At 40.0% G+C, this 22,629-nt stretch overlaps 1 protein-coding gene across 8 annotated transcripts in view; it reads right to left on the bottom strand.

Moving 5' to 3' along the window:
• LAMA2 (laminin subunit alpha 2) overlaps positions 1-22,629 on the bottom strand; it is a 362,452-nt gene that overhangs the window by 303,212 nt on the left and 36,611 nt on the right. The window contains exon 1 of one of the 8 annotated variants that reach the window (XM_033143757.1): positions 6,657-6,715. The exons of the other annotated variants lie outside the window; for them this stretch is intronic. Within the exon in view, the coding sequence (XP_032999648.1) occupies positions 6,657-6,675 (19 nt within the window). The 5' untranslated portion in view covers positions 6,676-6,715. Of the gene's footprint in view, positions 1-6,656; positions 6,716-22,629 lie in introns of those variants that run through there. 8 annotated transcript variants of the gene reach the window in all.

The raw sequence follows: 22,629 nt of genomic DNA, 5'->3' as shown, positions 1-22,629 counted from the left end.
CATTTTCAGTTACTACTATCTACAAACTATTTACAGTTCTCTCCTTCCTCTCTACGGCACAGTATACTTTCAGTCTAGTAATAATCCTGATACCGCAAACTCATAGTATCAGCAGCACACTTCACCATATATCCAAACTAGCTGTAAGCATGTGTACTAACAGCCTATGTGTGTTCTCCTCGTGCCTCACTTTGCAAACTCAACTTCCTCCTTTTAATTGCATCTCCAGCTGACACCAATTAAGCCTGGAGTGCCACTCCCACACTTTGATGAAACTTCTGGAACGCTTTTTAAAGTTTCCAGGAACTATTAATCTGTTTCGTGAAGAATGAATTCCTAACAGAAACTCATATGGACAATGGTGACACCCCCTCCACAACCCTTTGGTCTGGTGTTGTTCCGAGTACCCAGGCAGACACAGCTGTGTTAAGTCAGTGGTCCACCCAGGTCTCAGTGATGTATGCCAGGTCAGTCCCTTCATCCATGATTTGATTGTGTATAAGCGCCCAATTATTTCTTCGAGAATGAAAGGGTTAAAAAGAGGGAAGGAGACCATGTACCTAGGCTTCCACCCCAAGTGGTAATCTTACCCTCCACCCAAACTATGCCTTCCACTGCCCATGACCACCAAAACTGATGCCAAAATTGAAGCAGCCATATGACCACTCAGACAAGTGACGACTTCATCCCACAATAAAGCCATGTGAAATAATGCTATAACTGTTAATTTAAGAAGCAATAACAGGAAGCTGTATATTATACTATGATATGGAGAACTTGGTAACCTTTGTGGATCCTATAGAAAGTCAGTGGGAATTTATACATTTTACAAATCTTCAAACAATGTTTTATTTTATCCCCTCTCTGGAGTTTTCCAGTCATGTGTAGGCTTTACAGCCGCTTCAAGTGGTGGTGGTTCATTGCAACCCCAAATACAAAAGCAAATTTTAGACATGTACTTTTTCTCAGAATTGAGACTGTACATAGTTGCACATTAAATGTGTACTGCTTGTTAAGTAACCAAATTTGCTAATAATCCCTAATATAGAAGATGTGTGAGGGTCACTAGCTCTCAATATTGTGTAATACATGTTCAGCACAGCATACCTGTGTAACCAGCAAGTTATTTTATTGCCCAGGAAGAGACCTCTCAGGATCCATTAAAAAAAAAAAAGTTTATAGATTGAAATGTGAAGCAAACTGAGAAAATGTGACAGCACTGTCCAGTATTTAAAGCACCTAAATTGCTTTGCAAATAAACTCAGGATTAATTGCTGTCTACCAGCAGGGAGCCCCACTTATTGCCTCTAAGAATTGTGCAGGTAAAGCAACAGCTGCTGTGCTGCTAAAAACTGGGTTCCAGCAACAAAATGAACAGTTAAAATAAAGTAAAACCCATCGGGCGAAGGAACAGAGGCTTGTGACAATGACCATCTATAGCATGTCATATCTATATTTAGCTACTCAGAGAGCAAGGCACCACCCCCTTCTATCTCAGAGATTCTTAAAAGAAATGATCCTCAAAAGAAATTGATTTACCTCTAAGCATTAAAAGAAAAGGAGGAGAAAACTCAGCACAGCCATTTCAGGAGCTCTATCTGATAGCAGCGTTGTCGACCTTGACTGATCTGTATTTTAAACTTGAGCCCTCCAGACGAGAGTCTAAAAAGACATCAGTGGGTTTTTTTCTTCTAAATCTGTACAAGCAACTGACCTATTTTTATTCATAGGAATACACTTAAAATTCATGACCACACACACACGTAAGAGACATAAATCAGAAAAGGATGAAATAGGTTATGAACAAAGCGGGGGCTGGGGAAGAGAGGAGTGAGTAATACAGGAGTTACAGGTACAGCACTCTGATTGACATCAAAAGAATAAAAATGTGATATTCTGTCACTGAATATGTAATAAAAAAAACAGGTATTTTGGGCCTGCCATCTAATTAATTTGTTGAATATTCGACAGAGGTAGAGTGAGCACGACAGAAATGCCAGTGAGGCATTGGTAAAATATTCATTTCTTTATGTTTAACATACCACTGTGGTTCAAACAGCAGCAAATATAATTCCCCTGGTTTAGGAATGTAATCTGTGTTCTGCAAGGAAACAATAACGCAGGTACCCTCAGCCAGTCCAACAGACAGATAAAATACAAGGGAGAGCTAATCAAAAACCTGGTTGTCTGTAGCAAGTGGCTGATGCTTGAGATTAAGCTATAGCACAATTTGGAAATGGAATCTGATTGTGTGGTTAGGGAAAGATGTCTATTAAATTAAACGGATTGCTTGAGGTTAAAACATCTAGTAACACTAACACACACACTAACACATTCATTTCTCCCCTTGGTAAATTTCTGCTGTACATATATAACACTGTTTATTTCCTAGTCATTTGGAAAAGGGCCGTATGCCAGAATGAACAATAAGACCAACAGTGTAAAGCAGAAATAGCCCCAACAAAAAAAGACCATATTAAAAATCTGGTGATGGGTGGTGGGTTGTACTAAAGCCACATTTACAGATACTATACTTTCTACTGAACAATCTATCAGTATTTTGTCTTGTTCAGTTTCAAAGGTAGGGACAGAGTAGACTTCTGCCCCAAATGGAACCTGAGCCAGCCAGCCAGGTTTCGATTGGAGCAAAAACATCATTTGGAGTAGATCAAGAAGCAGTTCGTTTCTGGCTCTGCTAAAACTCTCCAGTGCGGAACAAGATGAACAGTGACTCCTGTATTTGATTCTTGTTGTTTTCCATCTACTTAACTACTGATTTAAGTAACAGATGCACACAGGTTTCATAAGAACATAATTTAAAAAATGAATGCTAAGGATCAGTCTGCCTACAGCGAGTTCATGTATGATCTGGGATTCATGCAGTCAATAGTTAAACTACAGAACTTCCACAGAAGGCAGTGATGTCCACCAACTTTAGGAAGAATTGGAATTACTAGCCTTGATTACTAGCCATGATGGCTATACTCTGCCTCCATGGTCAGAGGCTGGAAACATCAGGAGGAGAGAGTGCTATTGTTCTCAGGGTTTATGGGTTTCCCCATAGTCTTCTGGTCAGCCACTGTGAGAAAAGGTTGCTGGACTAGATGGGCCATTAGCCCGATCCAGCATGCTCTTAGGTTAAAATGTTCTTATGCAGATTATAACTCATGCTTTTAATCACTGCTATATGCCAAGATTCATCTTTAAAAACATTTTAATTGATGAAGGGGTTCTCCGAAACATTGGTTTAAAACCATTGACACAAACCCTGCAAAAACGAGATGTTCACTGCGTATTGCACACAGGTCCACATGATGTGATTAGCAATACTCTCTAGCAGCATTAGCAACATTTCCCCCCAGATATGAGATGACTCCAGGCCCAGCACCAACATATGGCAATTGTGGCATCCCAATTGATGCAATGGCCTGTAGGCTATGCATATAAAGTTTGTTGTTGTTGTGGCATCCCAATTAGGATTAATATTTCTGCCACTGGACTACCACTGTCACATCCGCTGGGCAGTGGCATAAACAGAGAAGGATGGCTAGGCCAGTGTGGCATGCCTTAACTTGCCTCCATCACATGCTAAAGGACTCCAGTCGTGGTGTTGGTGAGTACTGGAGGGGAGCTCTGGCCAGTACTACAACCAAGAGACCCTCAGTTCCTGCTCACTTTCACTTGGCATCACCACCATGGGTAGGCAAGCAGAGGTTGTGGGGTGGGCACCACTAGGGGCCAATGAGGGCAGCTTGCTCAGTGTTACCCAAAACCTGGAGTCAGGCTAGATAATTACTTTGCAGATATTTGCTATGCATTGCTTCTGCATCAGCGGACGTTGAGCTAACAATGAAACCCTACTTAGAGGAGCATGCCTTATCCTTGGATACAATCACAGTGAGACTCTTGACTTTAGGAAGATAAGAAAGCTAAGTGTATTTAAAGGAAATACATGCTTGATAGTAAAGATCCTAGTTTTGTTTAACTAAGGTGGAGATGCAAAGAGCCATGCTTTCGCTTTGTTCTTAGCAGGAGAAACATACAAAAATGTCTCCTCTCCTAATGTAAAGATGAAGAGAAAGAAGTAGAAAGTGAGGTCACCAGCCCTCTCTACCATCTGAGGAAAGGTCAGCACAGGTTAGATCAGAAAGATAACACAGAGGTTCCTCTACCTACTTTCTTCCCATGCAAATCTTCAGTCATCAGTACAACCTGAGTTGCATTCCAAAACTTCCAACACGCAACACTTTTGAATCCAGATCATAGTTCATAGGTTTTAGCAATTCTGTGTACCATCCAATCATACTACATTATCAATGGGAGGGGAGCAAAATAGGGAAGAATGAAGTCACTGCTAATCCTGCTATTTCTACATCTTTTTTCTAGAAGCACTGAGCATAGGCATCATTTACAAGTCATCTAGCAACTGGAAAACAAGTTGCATGCTCATCAACTGAATTTTTTCAAATTTCAAAAGAATGATTAGCACTGCATACATATAGAATGCATCCTACATCTGATTTATTTATTTATTCCAAGGTCTGCTTCCTTATTTTAAAGTAGTAATATTACATTTGTGATAAAAGGGGTATGCAACAGAAAATCATCCAGTTGCTATCTTAAAAAGTAAGAATTTTTATCCAAATTGCATCTCATGTGCTTATCTACTGAAGATAGTGGAGTTCTGCTGAATATGGGCTCCTTTTGTTTCCAGAGGAGGTCTCTCAAATTCAGAAGCAGAGTTAGGTAAGAAATTGATTTTCCATGGAGCGAGATGTTCTAGACAGACATCAGATATACAATTCTTAATTGGGATAAAAATTGCTTTGAGAAGAAATATCAAGTGCAATGTAGAGGTTATAGATGATTAATCAGTATATAAATCCTGCTAGTTAAATAGATCAATAAATGTTGCTATTGTTTTGACAGCACTGCAAGTATATTCAGTCTTGGCTAACAGACTTAGCACACAAATACTTTTAAAGTACAGTATATATAGGGAAGAAACGAAGAGAGATTCAACATCTACCAAAAAGCTCAGAGTCAAAAAGCATCATGATAATAAGAATAATGCAGCTGGTGCTAATGCTATTTACATGAATGAAATCCGATTATCCCCCTCATTTTGGCATTGTGTAGAAACAAGCATACTTATTTTTGTTTTTTTTTGGGTTATCCCTTTAGTAAATACTGTGTAGAGCTTAATAAGACATATGCTTGCTATGTTTCACCCAGTTTGACCTATTGTTCCATTAGAAATTCCCTAGAAATAATATAGAGCTGAAGAATTTCCTCTTTACATGAAGGAGTAGCATCCAAGATACAGCCTAGTTCACACCATATGCAGCACACATGTCTTTTGCTTGTTCAGCTTATACATATTGCAAAGAAAACACAGATGTTCTGGAGTTTTGTCAGCTAAAAAAAGTTTAAAAATTATACGTGGCTCATCTACACATCAGCAGCCACTGCTGAAGAATAAGTCGTTTGTAAATTCATCCCTTATTCACTTTAGTATCTATCTTGGCTCACTTGCTCAAGTCCTTTGTTCTTTCGTCTCCAAATATTTCCAGACATCTTATTGGAGCACCTCTTTGCCTGGAACACACCTAACTGGATCTAAAAGGTACTTATGAACAGCAGCCCCCTCCACTCCACTAATTCCTCTCTCCTGCTGCAGCCCCCTTCATGCCCCACTATAAAATGCCACTTTATTATAATAATAATAAATCTAAGCAGTTTACATAATAGCAATAAAATGTCCTAAATGCTAAATTTAAAAGATAAAAGCAAGATAAAACTGATGATGATATATATATATATATATGAGAGTCAGAGCCCAGAAAACCTTGAGTAAATATATGTAAGTCGTGTTTAAATATCATTACTACCGCCTTCTCATAATCTCATGAATAACCTGAGCTGGGGGGGGGGGCAGAGGGGCTGTGCTATCACAAGGCTATATTATGACCAAGTGACAATCTGCTGAGCAAGAAATGACCAGTGAAGTCTCACTCAGCAACCTTAGAGATCAGCTTGGTCTATACTGTGAGACAAGAACAGCCTGCTAGGTAGCATGATATCAAATTGTTTAGGCTTTCAATGACAGCAACAAAACCTTAATCTTGGTAGCTAATATTGAGACGGGGAAGATCCTTCAACACAGGTGTAGTATGTGTAAAGCTGGGTGTCCCACTCAGCACACTAGCGGCTACAATTTGCATTAGTTGCAGCTTCCAAAGCAGGCATAACAGTGAGGTTACTTATGTATGGACCACCATAGCAAGGCCAAGAACAGACACAGTTAGCACAATAAATGAAGTGCTCCAAGTCACTGAGGTCACTTGGGTCTCCCATGACAGTGGCGAAACAAGGAGTACTAGGCACCTGCTCCTTCATGGGAATGCAACTCCATCCAGAGCTCGTATGCAACCAAATTACTAGATCTGGAAACCACTCATCCATAGGGTTCCCATCAGGGTTCATAAGTAGTTTTCAGCCTCTTACTGCACCCAGACATCAGTTTACAACATGCACGGCCTCTCCTGATTCAGAAGTTACAGAGAAATAGAGTTGGTTACTGTCAGCGTGATGTTGCCATGTCTAAATTCCATTACCAAGTAAGCAGGAGCCAGAAGTCTCTGAGGAACTCTTACCTGAGAGCGGAATCCACATGCAAAGTCCAACAGCTCAGCAGGAAACAGCAAGGTAAGACCAAGAACTACATGCATTGTTTCCAGCATCTGACTGCTGCTGAGAGTTTTGTTTAAGAAGGCCAGAGCCAGCTGGTTCTCATTAGCACCAGCTGGCTCTCATCAGTGCCTTTTCCTCTGTGAAGGCTGATCAGCTGCAGGTAGAGTCATTCCCCCTTCTCCCCTTTCAGGCTGCTGTTCAGCAGGCGAAGCTGACTCCTGGCCCTTGTCAATAATGGTGAAATTTTGCCTCAGTTATCCTAATGACCGCCCCCAGGGGTTTCATTTTGATATTAAATAGCATTGGGGACAAAACTGAGCCCACAGGTCCAGTGGTCCAGTACTACTCTCTGAAACTGACCCCACAAGTAGGAACTAGATTATCATAAAATGGTGCTCCCAACCCCCAAATCACTGAGGCAGCAAGATACTATGGTCAATAGCATCAAAAGTCACTGGAAGTTCCAGGAGAAGCAACAGGGTCATACTTTGCATGTCCCTCTCCTATAAAAGGTTGATTAAATCCCAAAACTGGGCCTGAAGCTGAACTGCCACCATCCCTCTTAATACTCCCAAAGAGAGTGCTAATGACCCAGCAGTAAACCTCTCAGTACAGGTGAGGACAAATTATTTCAGGAGTAGCAGCATCACCATCTCCTTCAAGGAAGCAGGAACTACCCCATCACACAACCAAATGTTCAGCACACCTTGTATGTGAGCAAGCAGTTTGCCCACATCCTCAGGCTTCAATAACTGTAACTGATTCCATAAAATCAGGCAAGATAATATATCCAACATCTCAATGGCAGCACTCATGTTCCACTCAGACTTTCTCTGGGACCAGTCCAACAAGAGTATTATCCAATTCTGTTATCCTTGTGTTCAGACCCAACAGATGGGTTTACTAATGGAAGCAGAGAGGAAGTGATTGTGTGTGTGTGTGTGTTTATTTTCTCTTTCCTTCTGCAATCCCCTGTGCCCAACTGAAAATCAGTTACAGAAAGTGGTTGGACCCACCACAACAGAGTGACATTGTGGGCTGCTGGTAGAAGGCCAAAGCAGGGTAGAGGGGAATCCATTCTTCTCTTTTTTTCATTAGTGGAGGCATGTGCTGGATCAAAACCTCTTCCATCAGCACAAGAGCATCAATTGGATCCCATGCACCATCTTGACTACATGGACACTTGAGGGCCTGCCCAACAGACTTGTTTTGCTGTGCTGGTGGTGTTCAGGCCTTTTGGTCAACAATGATTTGTGATTTAAGAACAGGGATATGTCTAACTTTCTGAACTCTTAATAACTCTTTGTAAGAAAACAGACCATTGGTTGTACAACAATCATGGCAAATGATCTCTGGTCAAATAAATTATTTTTATGCAAGTAATGGAAAAACACAGAAGGTCAGAGTAAGCCAAATAAAAAGCTGCTGCATGGGAAAAAGATAAGTAATAAATTATTATATCATTATAAAGGCTTAGAACCTAAGCAGTTGTCCTAATATGGAGCGACAGTAAAGCTACATCATAAAAAATGACTGCAAACCTGCACAAATTACATACATTAGAATCATGCAAACACAGTGGGGCAAAGCATTAGAGCTGGGAAAGAAACCTACTGAGCACTAGTATTACACTAGCTTCAGTGGGACTTGTCCTGAAGCAAGACACAACACTCCTATTGAAATGAATGGAAATTGAGCAATGTCATGGATTGGTTGATTACATTTGCAGAATGCAATTTCATGCTCCTCTGAAGAAAATATGACCAGGACAATGCTGACATGAAACTGAAGTGGTTCTGGAAATATTTTGTGGACTTCCTCCATTTAATCAGCAAGAAGACAATATTACCAGGTTTCTTAAGAATATTGAGCTATGTAGCATTTGCTAGAGTGATCTTGCCTAAGCACCAAAAGATTTACTGAACATTTATTACCCAAGTCATGTTTTTTGTATGCTGCCATCTTGGAATCCTGGCATTATAGCTGACTTGAAAAAGTAGCTCTTGCTCAGTTCCATGTAGAGATAATTAAAACATTCACCTAATTCACAGGGACAATTCAAATAAACGTCTGCTAGTATTGTTTCGAGAAGGTATGAGTAAAAAAGGAAGATGGGGATGCTATTTTCTTGCCCTGTGGTCATATCAGAATAGCATTTATGGCATTTCATGGCAGGCTACCCAAAAACGAGGAGCTTAGTATTTTTCAAGGGATTTAGAACTACTGTCTGTTGTAGCTGTAGGTGCTGTCTATCAGAAAAACTGGAACATATCCTTACAACAGCAACACAGTTTACTTTTTCAAGAGAGTTAATGTGTTCTTTGAATAAGTTCATCTCTCATGTGATTCTTTGCTTTTCATGAGATCTTTTTAGCATTTCCTCAGCTCTCATTCCCTCTAGTAATCTGCAGTTGCTAGCATTTCAGTTTGCATTTAATGCCAAACCTCATGGAGGATAACACAGCCTGCAGCTTTATTCATGTGACATGGCTTTGGAAATAATGAAAGGAGTCTATTTTTTTTTATTACACATATTGATTGTCAGTAACTGGAGATGCTTGCCAAGTGCATGCAGAGAAAGTCAGTGCAGAGGACAGCAGCTCCAGGGTTTGCTTGAGCCCACTGCCCACTCTAAAGTATCAGAAGAACAATGCTTTCCTATGATGTTCACTTTCCCAAACTGAGTCTGATATATACATGACAATTCTCCAAAGATTTCCTTGCTTTACTGAGGCAATATATTGTTTTGTTATTATAATCACGCCTCTAGTACATTGAGGAGAAAAAATAATGGAGTAAAAAGGCTTTGCTCTCCAGTGTGTTTCTTTTGCTGTTTTAATGATAATGGCTGGAAGATAACTAACGTTTAACTTTTTGTGTTGCTTTTCAGGTTTAAAGAGTCCAAAACTTTATTCTTTTTACCCTTATAAACACAATTCACACTTGAACTTCCTGTTTGTCTCTGCTTCTGTACATTTCTGCAGCGACACCCTCATTATTAGGGTCAAAACATCTGCAATGTTTGGACAGCAATGCAAAGTAATAAGAGCAAGTTGTTGCAAGTTTGCTCTTCTTCGTAGAAAACACCCAGAATCTATCTACTGGACAGGAACTGCTGTATCTGCACTGTCACATTATAGCTCAAAAGTGACAGTGCTGGATGCTCCACAAACCCTCTTTAATTCTGTGACTGAAAGTAGTTTGCCATGCTGCAAACAATTATGTGCCACATCCCTCAGTTAGTAGATATCATATTTGGACCAGTGGTGAATCTTGGTGAACTTTCCAGTACATTTCCAATCAGGAGTTTGGGAGTATAGCGCTATCTCTCTGTTGCATCTGAATTAGGAGCAGTGGTTGGGGCACAAGACCAGTGCTTTGATGCAGTGATGAGCTGGATGTAGGCCAACCAATTGAAGCTGAACCCTGTGTCCCAAGTTCTCAGGTCCAGAAGGTGGATAGAAGGCCTGTTCTGGATAGGGTTGTACTTCACTGGAAGGAGCAAATTCCTGGATCTAACATTGTCACTTGAGGCTCAAGATGCCTCAGTAGCTAAGAAGCCCTATTTCCAGTTCTGGCTGGTTCAGTAGCTGTGGCCCCTTTTGGACAGATATGACTTGGTCAAAATACTCCATGCTCTGGTAACTTCCATACTGGATTATTGCAATGCACTCTGCATGGTGCTTCACTCAAAGACAATTCGGAACCTTCAACTGGTCCAAAATGCAGCAGCCAGATTACTGGTTGGGGTTCCCTTTAGAGCTAATATAACCTATGTTTTGAAAAGCCAGATTCATTGCCAGTTCATTTCTGGGCACAATTTGAGGTGCCCACATTAGTGTTTAGGACTTAAAATATCTGAGAGACACCCTTCTTCCTTACAGATGTACTCAGGCGTTAAGATCTGTTGTGTTGTTGTTACTACTACTACTACTACTACTACTACTACTACTACTACTACTATTATTCCTATACCATCCTCATGGAGGAGATACAGAGGAGGCACAAAAATACATATACCTAACAAACAAAAACAATAACCCCACATAAACAGTTTAAAAGGCCATAGTTTTTTGATTAGTCAAAGGTCCAGTCAAAGGATAGCTTTCCTGGGGAGAGCATTCTACAAGTGGGGGAACCACTGCAGAAAAGGCCTGTTCTTGTGTTGCCACCCTCTGGAACTTTTCATGGAAGAGGCACATAAAGAAGGGTCTCAGATGAAGATTATAGCATCTGGGTCATATAGTTCTCTTAGTAGTTCCATCACCTTCAGAAGCTGGGAAGTGTGTGTATGTGTGTGTGATAGCCTGGGAGAGATAATTCTCTGTGGCACCTCCTAGTTTACGGAATTCCCTCCCCACAAGGGTGGGTTGAGCACCTTCATTATGTAGCTTCCATCATATGCTGAAGATTCACCTCTTTACCCTGGCCTTTGACACTTGAGGTATATGTTTTCAGGACTCACACTATTCCTGTGACTATAATTTGACTGTAATTTGATTTAAACTGTTTTTAGTATTTAATTTTAAATTGTTGTAACCCACCCTGGGGCCTTATAACAAAGGGTAGGTAATAAATTGAAATAACAAAAACATAAACAGTAAATCCCAGTGATTCCAAGATTAGAATACAACCCTCCCGCAGTGCTGTGATTTCTGTATTATTTTGCTCTGACCCCCAGTACTGCGTGTTCCAATGAATGTCTAGAAATGTAGGCTATTCTGTGGCATTATTCAGCATCCTAAGAATCCCATTTTTGCTTCCATCATGTCCAGTGTTTACCAATGCATACCAAATGCTTCAAGCAAATCAAAAACTTGGAAGCAGAAGAAAGAGATTGCTAAACTGAAGACATGAGAACTGAGTTGGAATTCTACAGTGAAATCAGAACTATTGTCTAAAACAAAACAACATCCCCAATCTATTTTAATGAAACCAGGTTCATTGAAACCTAATCAGGAATGTAGCAGAACTGAATACCAACCATCACCACCAATTTCTCCCTTTATTTATGTAGCATAATGAATTAACTGTAATTCAAGAAATGTTAAGGGGAAATAGCATGTGAGATTGTGCTCAATCAATGTCTGCATAAGTCCCTTTCCGTATGTGGGTTTTATCTGTCAGCCAGAAACCATATGAATGAAAGAAAGAAAGAAATGCACACATGCTAAAGAGACACAAAGTCTCCCAGCTGAACTGCGGGAGCAATGCCTCTCACATGTCTTTGGAATCTTACAACTGCCAGATCTAAATCAGGATTACTGTTGCGGTGGTGGTGGTGGTGGGGTAGTTAATACCGAAAACAATCCTAAGCATGTTTACTCTGAAGTCAGTTCCACAGAGTTCAGCTGAGCTTATTCCCGGCTTAGCATACATTGGACTGAAGCCATGAAACCACTTCATGCTATGGGTTAGTAGGATTCAGTCTGTTATGAGAGCCAGAAAGAGAGACCTAGGGGGCCACTTTCAGTCCCCAAGCCTAAGGCTCCCACCCCTGCTTAAGACCTTTCATATATTCTGCTCATAGTATAATGAATAAATTCAGATAATTAATGTGTCCAAGGAAAATCAAGGGACTCCTGAAATGAACTTTCTCTAGTTCTCTGAAGCTATAATGTCTACATAAATGGCTATTTTCTTTTTACAAGCCATTTCTTTTTCATATATGGCTAATTATTAAAAATGCTGTAGTTGTAAGTATCTTACTTAGTTTTATTATTTTTGAAATTAACTGTGTAAGGGATTTATGCGATGTTAATTTCCTCTATATGAGTTCAATTAAAATGAGTCATACAAAACAAAATCAAGACTGTATCTTTTCATGTTAGTTAAGAAAATGTTAGGTTGAGACATAAATATGGTTCTATTTACTTTGCCTGAACATCATCATATTTTCAAAGGGTCAGTGAGAACCTTTTCATTTGTTGCCGAACTCTGTCTAACCTACAATATTTTTTTCAACTTTGGTTTTCTAACTATTTAGTCATCATCATGAATTTCAATAGGTCTACTTTGAGTATGACTAGCACTGCATGTAGCCCAGTATGAATAAAGTATGTTCCCCCACTCCAATCACTTCATGTACCTTACAGTTAAGAGATGAAGAAAGGGAGTGGGAAACATATGGGAACTGGTAGGTTCTGTTTTGAGCAGAGAGATTTTTAGAAGGTGCACGCAGTATGAGATAAAATGCAGGGAATCTCAAGTGGAAGTTGCTCCCAGTACCAGTCACCACACAAAAGCAGAGAAAGGTTACTGTTGTAGAAGATAAGGCTCAGTAAAACAGTTTTGTAGGTACAGTATATATATATATATACAGCTTGTAGGCTTTTGCAGATACATACAAGTACAAAGTATTTCTGTTGCTCTAAATAAGTTATATAATTTAAGACATAACACTGGACAAATAACACTGAGTGGCTAACCAACTAACAGATACACAGACTAACTGCAGACTAACAGACCCCTGAGCTGACGTGTATTAATCACAGATATAGATGGGTCACTGGGTTGTTGCTGTAGTAACCAACTTGGCTGACCTTGCACCTGCAAATAGCTCATCCATGGAGTGATTTGCACTCATGAAGGAAATAAACCCATTCTCATGTCCAGTTATTTCAACATAAAATTCTTAGAGAAGCAAACGTTTCTGCAGCTGTCACATTTATACATGGTGCTGCGGCAGGTGGAAAGGACTGGGAACTTGGTGGAGAGTAGCATAACCAAAGGCAGACTACTAAATGGGTTTGCTGCCATCAGCATGGCCTTCCATGTTCTCTCGTCCCTTGCCCAATCAGCTAAGCACTTGATGGAAGGGTGCAGGACATGCTGAGAGCACACCAGAGCACAGATTTTGTTCCGGTCCTCTCCTCATATATCCAAACTGAGGAGGTGCATGCCCATCATACATGTGCTCTGTTTCACAGGGTGTGATATGAAACCTTGCTGTGGACTGCAGGTGCTGCCAGATGAGAACCAGTAAGGAATTCTATCACAGACCCAGTTTAAACAACCGGGGGCATGATTTTTATGTACTAATTTATCTGACTTCTTCATAACAAAGGCACTCTGTTATGTTTGGCATTTTGCTGCTGCTTTTCATTGAGCCAGGACAGGACATTGGGAAGGCAATGGGAAGGACTAACTCAAATCTCATTGATTTCATACAGTCTACTCAATGTATGACTAAGGCTCAATCCAACCTACTGAAATAGGCATTTTCAATTTTAACGTAAGAGCAGGAGTTGTAAAAGAAGATTCTTCATGTGTGCCAGTGGAGTCATAATGTATCCATCCACAAAAAGTTAAAACAATAAGGAAAAAATGCATAATTTTTTATCCAGTGAATTCTATGATTCTGTGGTAAACCACTTCCATCTATAAAAACAAAAATAGTTTTGCAACATAAGTTGTTTTAATCAAATTTTGACAAACATTCCTTCTTTTTTGCCACATCCTTCAGATTGTAAACATCTGGACTTTCATTTAATTTGGGTCAATAGTATACTGAGGAATCCTTGACTAGATTTTCTTCCTGTAGGATCAGTCAGTCTATTTAACTATTAAATGATGCCTTTCCCAATGCTTCATACCCATATAGAATTTCAATGAATGCTTCCTCAGCTGAAATGTGATAGCACAACTGTTATTTTTTACCTCTGCATCTCTGCCAAAGTTTATTAATAATTTACAGAGGTCTTGTCTCCAACAGAGCCACACAGGGATTCGTCATGTAAATACACCTCCTATCATCCAGCTCATGGGAAGGTACAAGTTGCTTGCCTTCAGAAATTACTTAATTGGATGCAAGTGGGGGGGGGGGAAATGCAGCATATGTTATCAAAACTGAGCTGCGCCTTTCTTCACTTATGTGTGAAGTCTTCCTAAGGGCTCTGGGGGCCCTTTGTCATAAACTCAGATGTGTAGATTTGGCTGCAGTGACTTAGGGAGCAATCCTAACTAGGGCAACCCACTGCAATTTATGTCAGTTCAAGCTGCATAAAATACACCAGAGCCAAGCCCCCTTCAGGAGTGAGCCTATAGTCAGTTGAGTTGGCTCAAACCCAACAGAGCAGAAAGAAGCCTGTAAAATAGGTGGTGACTTACACTTTTGCTAGTGTAAGTTCCATCAGGCTTCCAACTCACATGCCTGAACCGAAAAGATGTGCCCCTGCCACATCCCTGGAACACCCTCCTCTTGGGGACTTACCCCATCCTCAGCTTACACCATCCTCAGCAAGGGACTTACTCCAGTCTTTCTCAGTCTAAGCTGCAGTTGGAGACTTACACCAGTATAACCCTAGATGAGCCAGAGTGGAGGCAGCTGAGTTGGAGACCCATAAGATCCCAACTGGATCCCAGATCTTGGGTTTGGACTGCTCCGTTAGGCTTAATTTATATTATTACCTCAGTGTGCAGCAGTATAATGTGCGGACAGAGTCTACTGCAAAAGGGTAAATTCAGCCCATAAGAATTGTATCCACCCAACCAGATATAGGCTGAAGAAGACAGAAGTCTGTGCAAGTTACTAGATAGGTAGCATTGGGCTCAATCTAACTCCTTCTGTAGCTTCCCCATTCCAACAAACGTTACCAGCACTTTATTCTAAAGCATGGTCAGAAAATGTGGTTTAAGATGTGATGCTGTATGCCTAGTGTCTGAATCTTTTTTAACATCTGTGATTCTCATCTGCAATTTCTTTTACAACTACAGAACATAGGCACAGCATATGAATTTGGGTCAGATATTCAGTTATCAATGAGTAGAATAACACTTTTTCTTTAAGACTTGGACCCAACAAGAATTTTACAAAAAAGATCCATCATGAAACGATTTTAGCACAAAGTATTTTATGCAAAATATTGAAAGATATACAATACACTAAGTTTAAAAAATGAGCCAGTCAGTTATATATGTAGTTCTTGCTAAATTAACCAAATGTATTTGAGTTGGAGGGGGGGAAATCACAAAATAATAATTCCAGAAACTGGAAAATGTTTATTAATGATTGAAAAACAGATCTCACCTTTCTGTAAATAATGGTGCATGTGTGTGTGTGTGTGTGTGTGTGGCCACACGCACATTGAAAACATGTAAATGGGAGGTTGCCTGTATCAATAAAAATGTATAAACAGCAACAATCCTATACCTGCTTACCTAGGAATGGGTCTGAGTCAACATGCATAGGAGTTTGCTGTAAGATGGTTAGGGAACCTAGGGAGTGATTCAAACCCAAGATCCACCAAGATTAGAGGAGTTTGGAATAGGTGGATCTCTGGCTGTGCCTAGGCTGAAGTCTCTCATGCCAGCTCAGCTAGGTCTTAAGTCCTCCCAGCCTGCTCAAAGCCTGCTGAGGCTGTGGCTGTGGTAAGTCCCAAAAAGGGGTTTTCTGGAGGAACAGTGGGGCATGCTGAGACTTGCCCCTATTCCAATCTCTATTTACCTCAATCACAGACGTTTCACTGGCAAAAAGGGTGGGGTAAGTCAAAAACTATTTTAAAGGCTTGATTTTCCCCAGTGTAAAGTATACCACCCAGTGTAAAGTATACCCATCCCACCTACCTAGGAGTAAGTTACAATGGGCTAAATGAAACTTACTTCTGAATTGACATGTGTTAGATGCATATCATGAATATGTGGGGACAATACAAACAGGGTGTTGTTTGTGTTTGTTTGTTGTACTGGCACTCCACTAAAACATTTTCTATGAACAGAAAAGCATTTAAATTATCTTTTTATACACTTATGAAAAAATGTGAGTCAGCTAGGTGAAAAACTGAAAGCAAACAAGGGCTTTCAGAATTCAGACACTGATTAAATTAGGTTTTCCATTTGAAAGTGAAGCATTACCAACCCCTGGCCATTGCACAATACGCTACTTGGGGGCGAGGGGAATGCTTTGACATAAAAATTAAAAAAATTGTGAATGAGGCCATTTAAAGACCCATGTCAAAATTATTATTTACCAGAAATGATGTTTGCTTAAATGCTTGCTGTTTCCTAGAGCAGAAATTTATGTTTCATTTACATAGCAGAATACCACAAACAGGTGCAGCAAATTCAATAGAGCTGTGCTTTCAATCTAAACGTGTGTCCTTTAGAACTGAAACATCCACCGCAGTCACACTATAGCAGGGGTTGTGCTCCCAGTGAAATCAATACAGGAACTCTCTGTATCTTTTACCAAGAGAACAACGTAAGAGAAATTCCTCAAGTATTTACCAAGCCTTTACTCAGGAAAGACATCCACTGATACTTGGATAAGTCAGGATGTCAGGAGATTATTCTCATAGTGAACAGGCTCTCTTACATCTTTTAGCATCTGTAGTGTATGATGATATACAGTTTGATATGTCTTTTAAACTTGAGAGAGGGTGGCAGGTGTGGAGGAATGGGAAAGCATTTCCTAGCATTCAATTTGTTGTCACTAATCTTTCTGTAATGAGGTTCATTGTGGTATTTCACTGACTGGCAGTGGGTCCCAACATTTGTGGGTTGTAATACTGTAATCCCTGCTAGAGATGGATTGCAGAAACTGTAACAGGAGTCCAACAAGCAACAGTGGATGACACATAGTGCTAATTCAGCATCAGGACCTGGGACAGCACATAGTTTAAGAGATAGGTAGGACCAAGGGCCAAGTTAAATATGACTGTCATGTGGCTTGGCTTTGCATGACTATTTTTTGTTTAATAAATGGATGGCATGGAAGTTGGCTGGGCTGGATCAAGACTGTACGTTGCACCAGCAGAGGTGAACTTTAACTCTTTGCTCTTCCCAATGCCCTGATTGGAGCTGAGGCCTTCTGCACCTATAGCTGCAAGAAATGCAAAGGTCCAATTGCCACCGATGGGAGTTTTTACTGAAAATAGTGGTGTGAGTGGCTCCTTATCCATGGAAGTCTTTGCAATAGAGATTGCCTGAGTGGCTGATTCCTGAGATATGTCAGGGATAGGGCCTTGCCCAAACACATGGTTTTGGCATCTTAGGACTGCTCCTCTGATTCAGAAGAGTCATGAGTCATTGAGTTGTGACAAGAATAACTAGAATATTACCTATGAAGGCATTTATTATTTATTTATTTCATAAAAGTTATATACCACTTGCTTGCAAAAAACAACAACACACCAAACAAACAAACAAACAAACAACCTCAAAGCGGTTTCAGATTAGCATTTGGTAGTTTTGTTGTATTTTATGCTTTCCTCCCAAATAATAAAAACCATTCTAACCTGTCAGATTAACCCATTTGAAACAGCTTATACTTTCTTTAAAGGTAGAATAAATTTCTCAGAGAGATGAAATGCAATTTGGCAACATCTCTGCATGATGGCCACAGTACATCACATCACAGAGAAGGAAGTGTCTCCTCTTTTCACATCTTTTCTGTTTGCTGGGCAGATCAGGAGCACTGTAAAGTAGTTTATTGAACTATCTTCACAAGCATAGTAGGATAGAGGAGAAACATTCTGCTGTCACCAAAGAATATTTATCTCACAGAGTTAAACTGTCTTGCATTTTCAGTTTTGCATAAATACACATGCATTTCACCAGTGATTTGTCTGTCTGAGACAAAGAGAACTGGGAAGGTGTCAGGATACTAAATAATTCATAGCAAAGCAGAGTGAGCCTGCCATACAAATACAGGGGGAAAGGCACTTAGCAAGCATATGCATCCCCAGCTCAAATATTAGGACATATTATTTAGAAACTGTGGGGATGTTGCTGGAAGGGAGCTAATAAACACATACCAAAAAATAACAAAATTTGAAACAAGAGTTAATGATGTTTAAGTTGTTTGCTTGCAGTAAAGGTTCAAGAGGCTGTTATTTCAGGGTTATTATCCTGAGATAAGAACCCTGTTCTGCATAAACAAAGAATCTCAAAGTGTTTCATCCAGATGCTTGTTACTGATAATCTAAGGTCACTGTACATCTCCTCAGAAGACTGGAGCTTGGGGCCGTATGGAAGCAGTGGCTTCAAGCAATGAAGCAGCACTGACTGGGAGTTTATAGAAGGAATTGAGGCTTCACCCCTTCCTGGCTCCCAGGCAGCAACAGATTTGGCCAGATCCTTTCATTCCCATTCTTCTGAATAATTTCCATTTAGCTATCTGGGCATTTTGGTGGCAGCCCTGAAGGTCCTGCCTAGCTCACCATCTCCTCTGCCTCTGGGGAAGATAGGGGTGGTAGCACAGGATGCTGGGGTAATGACCTCCAATCCTGGGGCAGGAATGTTTGGGTTACTGGCAGAATGGAAATTGAGAGGGCACCGCTTCTCCTCCAAGGAGACCTTGGGGTCTAGGTCCAGACTAAACTCTGAACCCAAACCCTATGGATATAGGATATTTTGTTTGTCTGAGAACTGCAATCTCTACCTACTAGAAATAACTAACCCTTTCTATTTATTGATGAAAGTAACAAGAGCCCCTGACTTGCCAGGGGGTGTAGAGTCTCCTTCAGTTTGTTAAATCTAACCTCTTATCTCAATTCAATAGGTTTATTATCATAGGCTAGGGCTCTGGCAGAAAAATAGTCATCTTTCCTGACGAAGGTCACTGTTCTTTTGCTTCATCAGTATACAATTACTACTTCTCCAGTAACAAATGCACCTAAAATGCACATGTATACATACATTTACACACTACATCATTGGTTGCAGAGAGCTATGTCTTGCATAAAATAGTGTGCTATGGAAAGGATAACTTTTAACATGCAACCACTCAGCTTTATAGCTGAAACATTAGCAAACAGCAGGGATCCAATAACCAGCTGGATACATAATATAAACTCACGTGCCATGTAAGGTTAAACTCAGAAGTTTTTAACAGGTGCTGCTCAGAACAAAAAGATATGTATTTGTGGATAAACTTCCTTGAAAGACAATTTGCCTATACTATTCTACAAATACAGAGCCGGGTATGCCCTTTTCAATTCACACGTGGCAACAAGGAGACCTAATGTGCTTGGTCAGTATTCTTCATGAAATGACCATTTTAACAGAGTGAGTAACAGAATAACACAATATAGGATTGTAGAGCTGGAAGGGGACTTGGGGGTCATCTAGTCCAACCCATGTAATGCAGGAATCCTGCCCACAGACATCCCTGGATGGGCTGGAACCACCAACCTTCTGGTTAACAACCAGTCACAGTGATCCACCTGAGGAAGAGGAGGACAGCAGGAGTGCAAGATCAGATGCAACGTTAGACAGAGTTACAGTGCATGAGGTGTGGAAAGTGTTGCTTGACGAAATAAGAAATCTGGTGGGCAAGGCTGATCCTTCTGGAAAGTCCAGGGGTTCTGAGGCAGATGAACTGGTATGGAAATAGCTCCAAAGAAGTGAAAAGTTTTAAAACCACTTGTGTAATGTCTCATATTCAGACAGATTTGCACTGAAGCTCTGATTCTCTTTGGGGGGGGGGGTTCTCAGTGTTACAATCAATACTTTACTAAATCACACTTCAAAAATAGTCACATCCTATGCATGTGCTTGAGTGGACAATTTATTCAAACAGCTTGTGCCTTAATTAGCAGAGCATAATCAGTAATCTGGTCAGATTTAGGAGACATTCTTGCTTCTCTGTTGGATACAATAAAACACTCGAAGTGATGCTGCACAAGGAATCTCATTTGGAGCCTGTTTCATTGTCCTCTTGTATAATATAGTGATTATATCAGCCATAACATGGGAGGGGGGAGATTAGATAAATGGATATAGATATATTAAGATGCCAGCAGCAGGCATACTTAATATGAACTATAAAATAATGTTCAAGTGCATTCAGGTTTATGAATGATTTTGTAAAAGGTGTGCTGCATAAGAAAGCACCTGCATGCCAGTCTTTCTGTGTATGCATGGGTTAAGTTTCCTATTAATGGAAACCTATTTATAATGGGACAAATGGGAATGGAGAATGCTTGATAGTTTGATTGGTCTTAGGGACAACCATGGAGAGTCTGTAAAGATGCTCTCCAGGCAAGAGTCAAGAATAGCTGGTTTCCTTTCAAGAAATACTAGGTTCCTCTGTCAGTCAACATTTTTCCTTTGCTTTCATATCATGTTTCTATGCTCTTTTATATATTTTTAAATAAAACCTCCTTTTTCTCTCAGGTTTGCACTTCCTTCTTTTACTTTTGTGACTTGGCTCCTAAACTCTTTCTGAGAATCAGTTTGTATGGTACAAAAGAACACGAGAGAAAGAGCTCTCAGTAGATCATAGGCAGATTTCAGAAGGAGATTTTGTTTCCCGGGTATTCCCAGATCCCACAGTCTACCTCCTGGAATAATGTATGTGTATGCCACATTGGAGGAAAGAAAATATTCTCCCCCCCCCCTAAAAATCCCCTAAAAAATTAACTAAGGTGGTATACAGTAGTCAAGGTCATCCCCATGTCTGATTTACTTCAGGGTTATTCAGACAACCATTCCCCACCCCCCTTCAGAACACTATGAATTTTGCACTCACCATGAAGGGATCCCTGTGGAACAGCAGAATCCAATGGACTATGGATTCAACTACCCTTCAGGCTTATCTTGCTTGTTGCAGATATAGTCCCCACAAATCCTGCTACATGCCCTTCAGATAGCTTAATTCCAGGTGACGTCAGATATCGACTGTGTGAATATACACACACATCAACAGAGTCATTGGCATATGGCAAACCCGTGAGCCCCTCCCATTACTACTCTCATCATCCCTGACCACTGGCCAAACTGGTTGGGGCTGATGAGAGTTGGAAACCAACATCTGTAAGGCCACAGATTCCCCATCCCCTAACTAAAGAAAACAGACTACTTTGTGAAAACATGTAGGGCTAGATTGCAAATTTCTTCAGAAAAATAACAAAGCATTCTTCTTGATCGGACATTATAGAGTCCACTACCTTGTACCCATTAAGTTGAAAAGTGAACATAAAATTTGTCAAAATGACCACTTACTATGTAACCTTTACAACAGATGTGGGGAAGCTTTGGAATTCCAGATGTTGCTGAATGACAACTCACATTATCCCTGGCCACTGGTCATGCTTGCTGGGATAGATAGCAGTAGCAGTTCAGCAAGATCTAGCGGGCCAAAGGTTCCCCACACATGCAAGGAAACTAAGATCAATGTCAACTTTGATAAAATATTTAAGTGGGTTTTTCTTTCTAAAAATGTCTGAATAAAACTGAACTGATTGTCTTGCTCTCTGCAAATTGTGTTCATTCACTGATTGATCAGTACCATTTCAAAAGTATGGAATAGAAGTGGTTTGTATTTTAACTACAATGCTGTAACTACCGATTATATTGGAGTAACATCTGCTCACAGACAACTGAACTGCCTCACTAAAGCTGTTTTCCCATTTTCATCATTTAAATTGAAACATTAGTAGTCACTTAACCACAAAAATAACCCAAACATTATAACCTTTTCTTTTTTAGTGATTTTGTTTATAATTTCAAAAACCAACATTATGATTGATGACAGCTCAGGCACTCAAAATGTAAGCACAGTGATTTCTTTTTAACCCTTTGAAATAGTGTTTTGCCATAACCACAAAGTATATCTCAAACTGATGGCATTACACACATACACACACACACACACACACACAAAATATTCTAGTGATGAGCAATGGCTAATTAAGGTTATTAGGGTCCCCTTCCCCAAAGAAGAAATGCATGAAATTTATTAATTTAAAAGCATTGATGTTAATTTTAACCTGTTTTTAATATTTTAACCCTTTGTGTGTTTTTAACTATTGTTGTAATTTTTTCTTGGTTTTCATGCTCTATCTTTTTATAAACTACTTTGAGGGTTGTTGTTTTTTTACAGTCAAGTGATGTACAAACTTTATGATATAAATAACTTTCTAAAGAGCTTTATTTTTATCATCATCATCATCACCATCATCATCATCTCCAGGTCTTCTGTTATCTTAAAAACAA

This window comes from Lacerta agilis, chromosome 3 (genome assembly GCF_009819535.1).
Source record: "Lacerta agilis isolate rLacAgi1 chromosome 3, rLacAgi1.pri, whole genome shotgun sequence".
Classification (NCBI taxonomy): domain Eukaryota; kingdom Metazoa; phylum Chordata; class Lepidosauria; order Squamata; family Lacertidae; genus Lacerta; species Lacerta agilis.
This window is presented reverse-complemented; position numbering and strand designations above follow the sequence as displayed.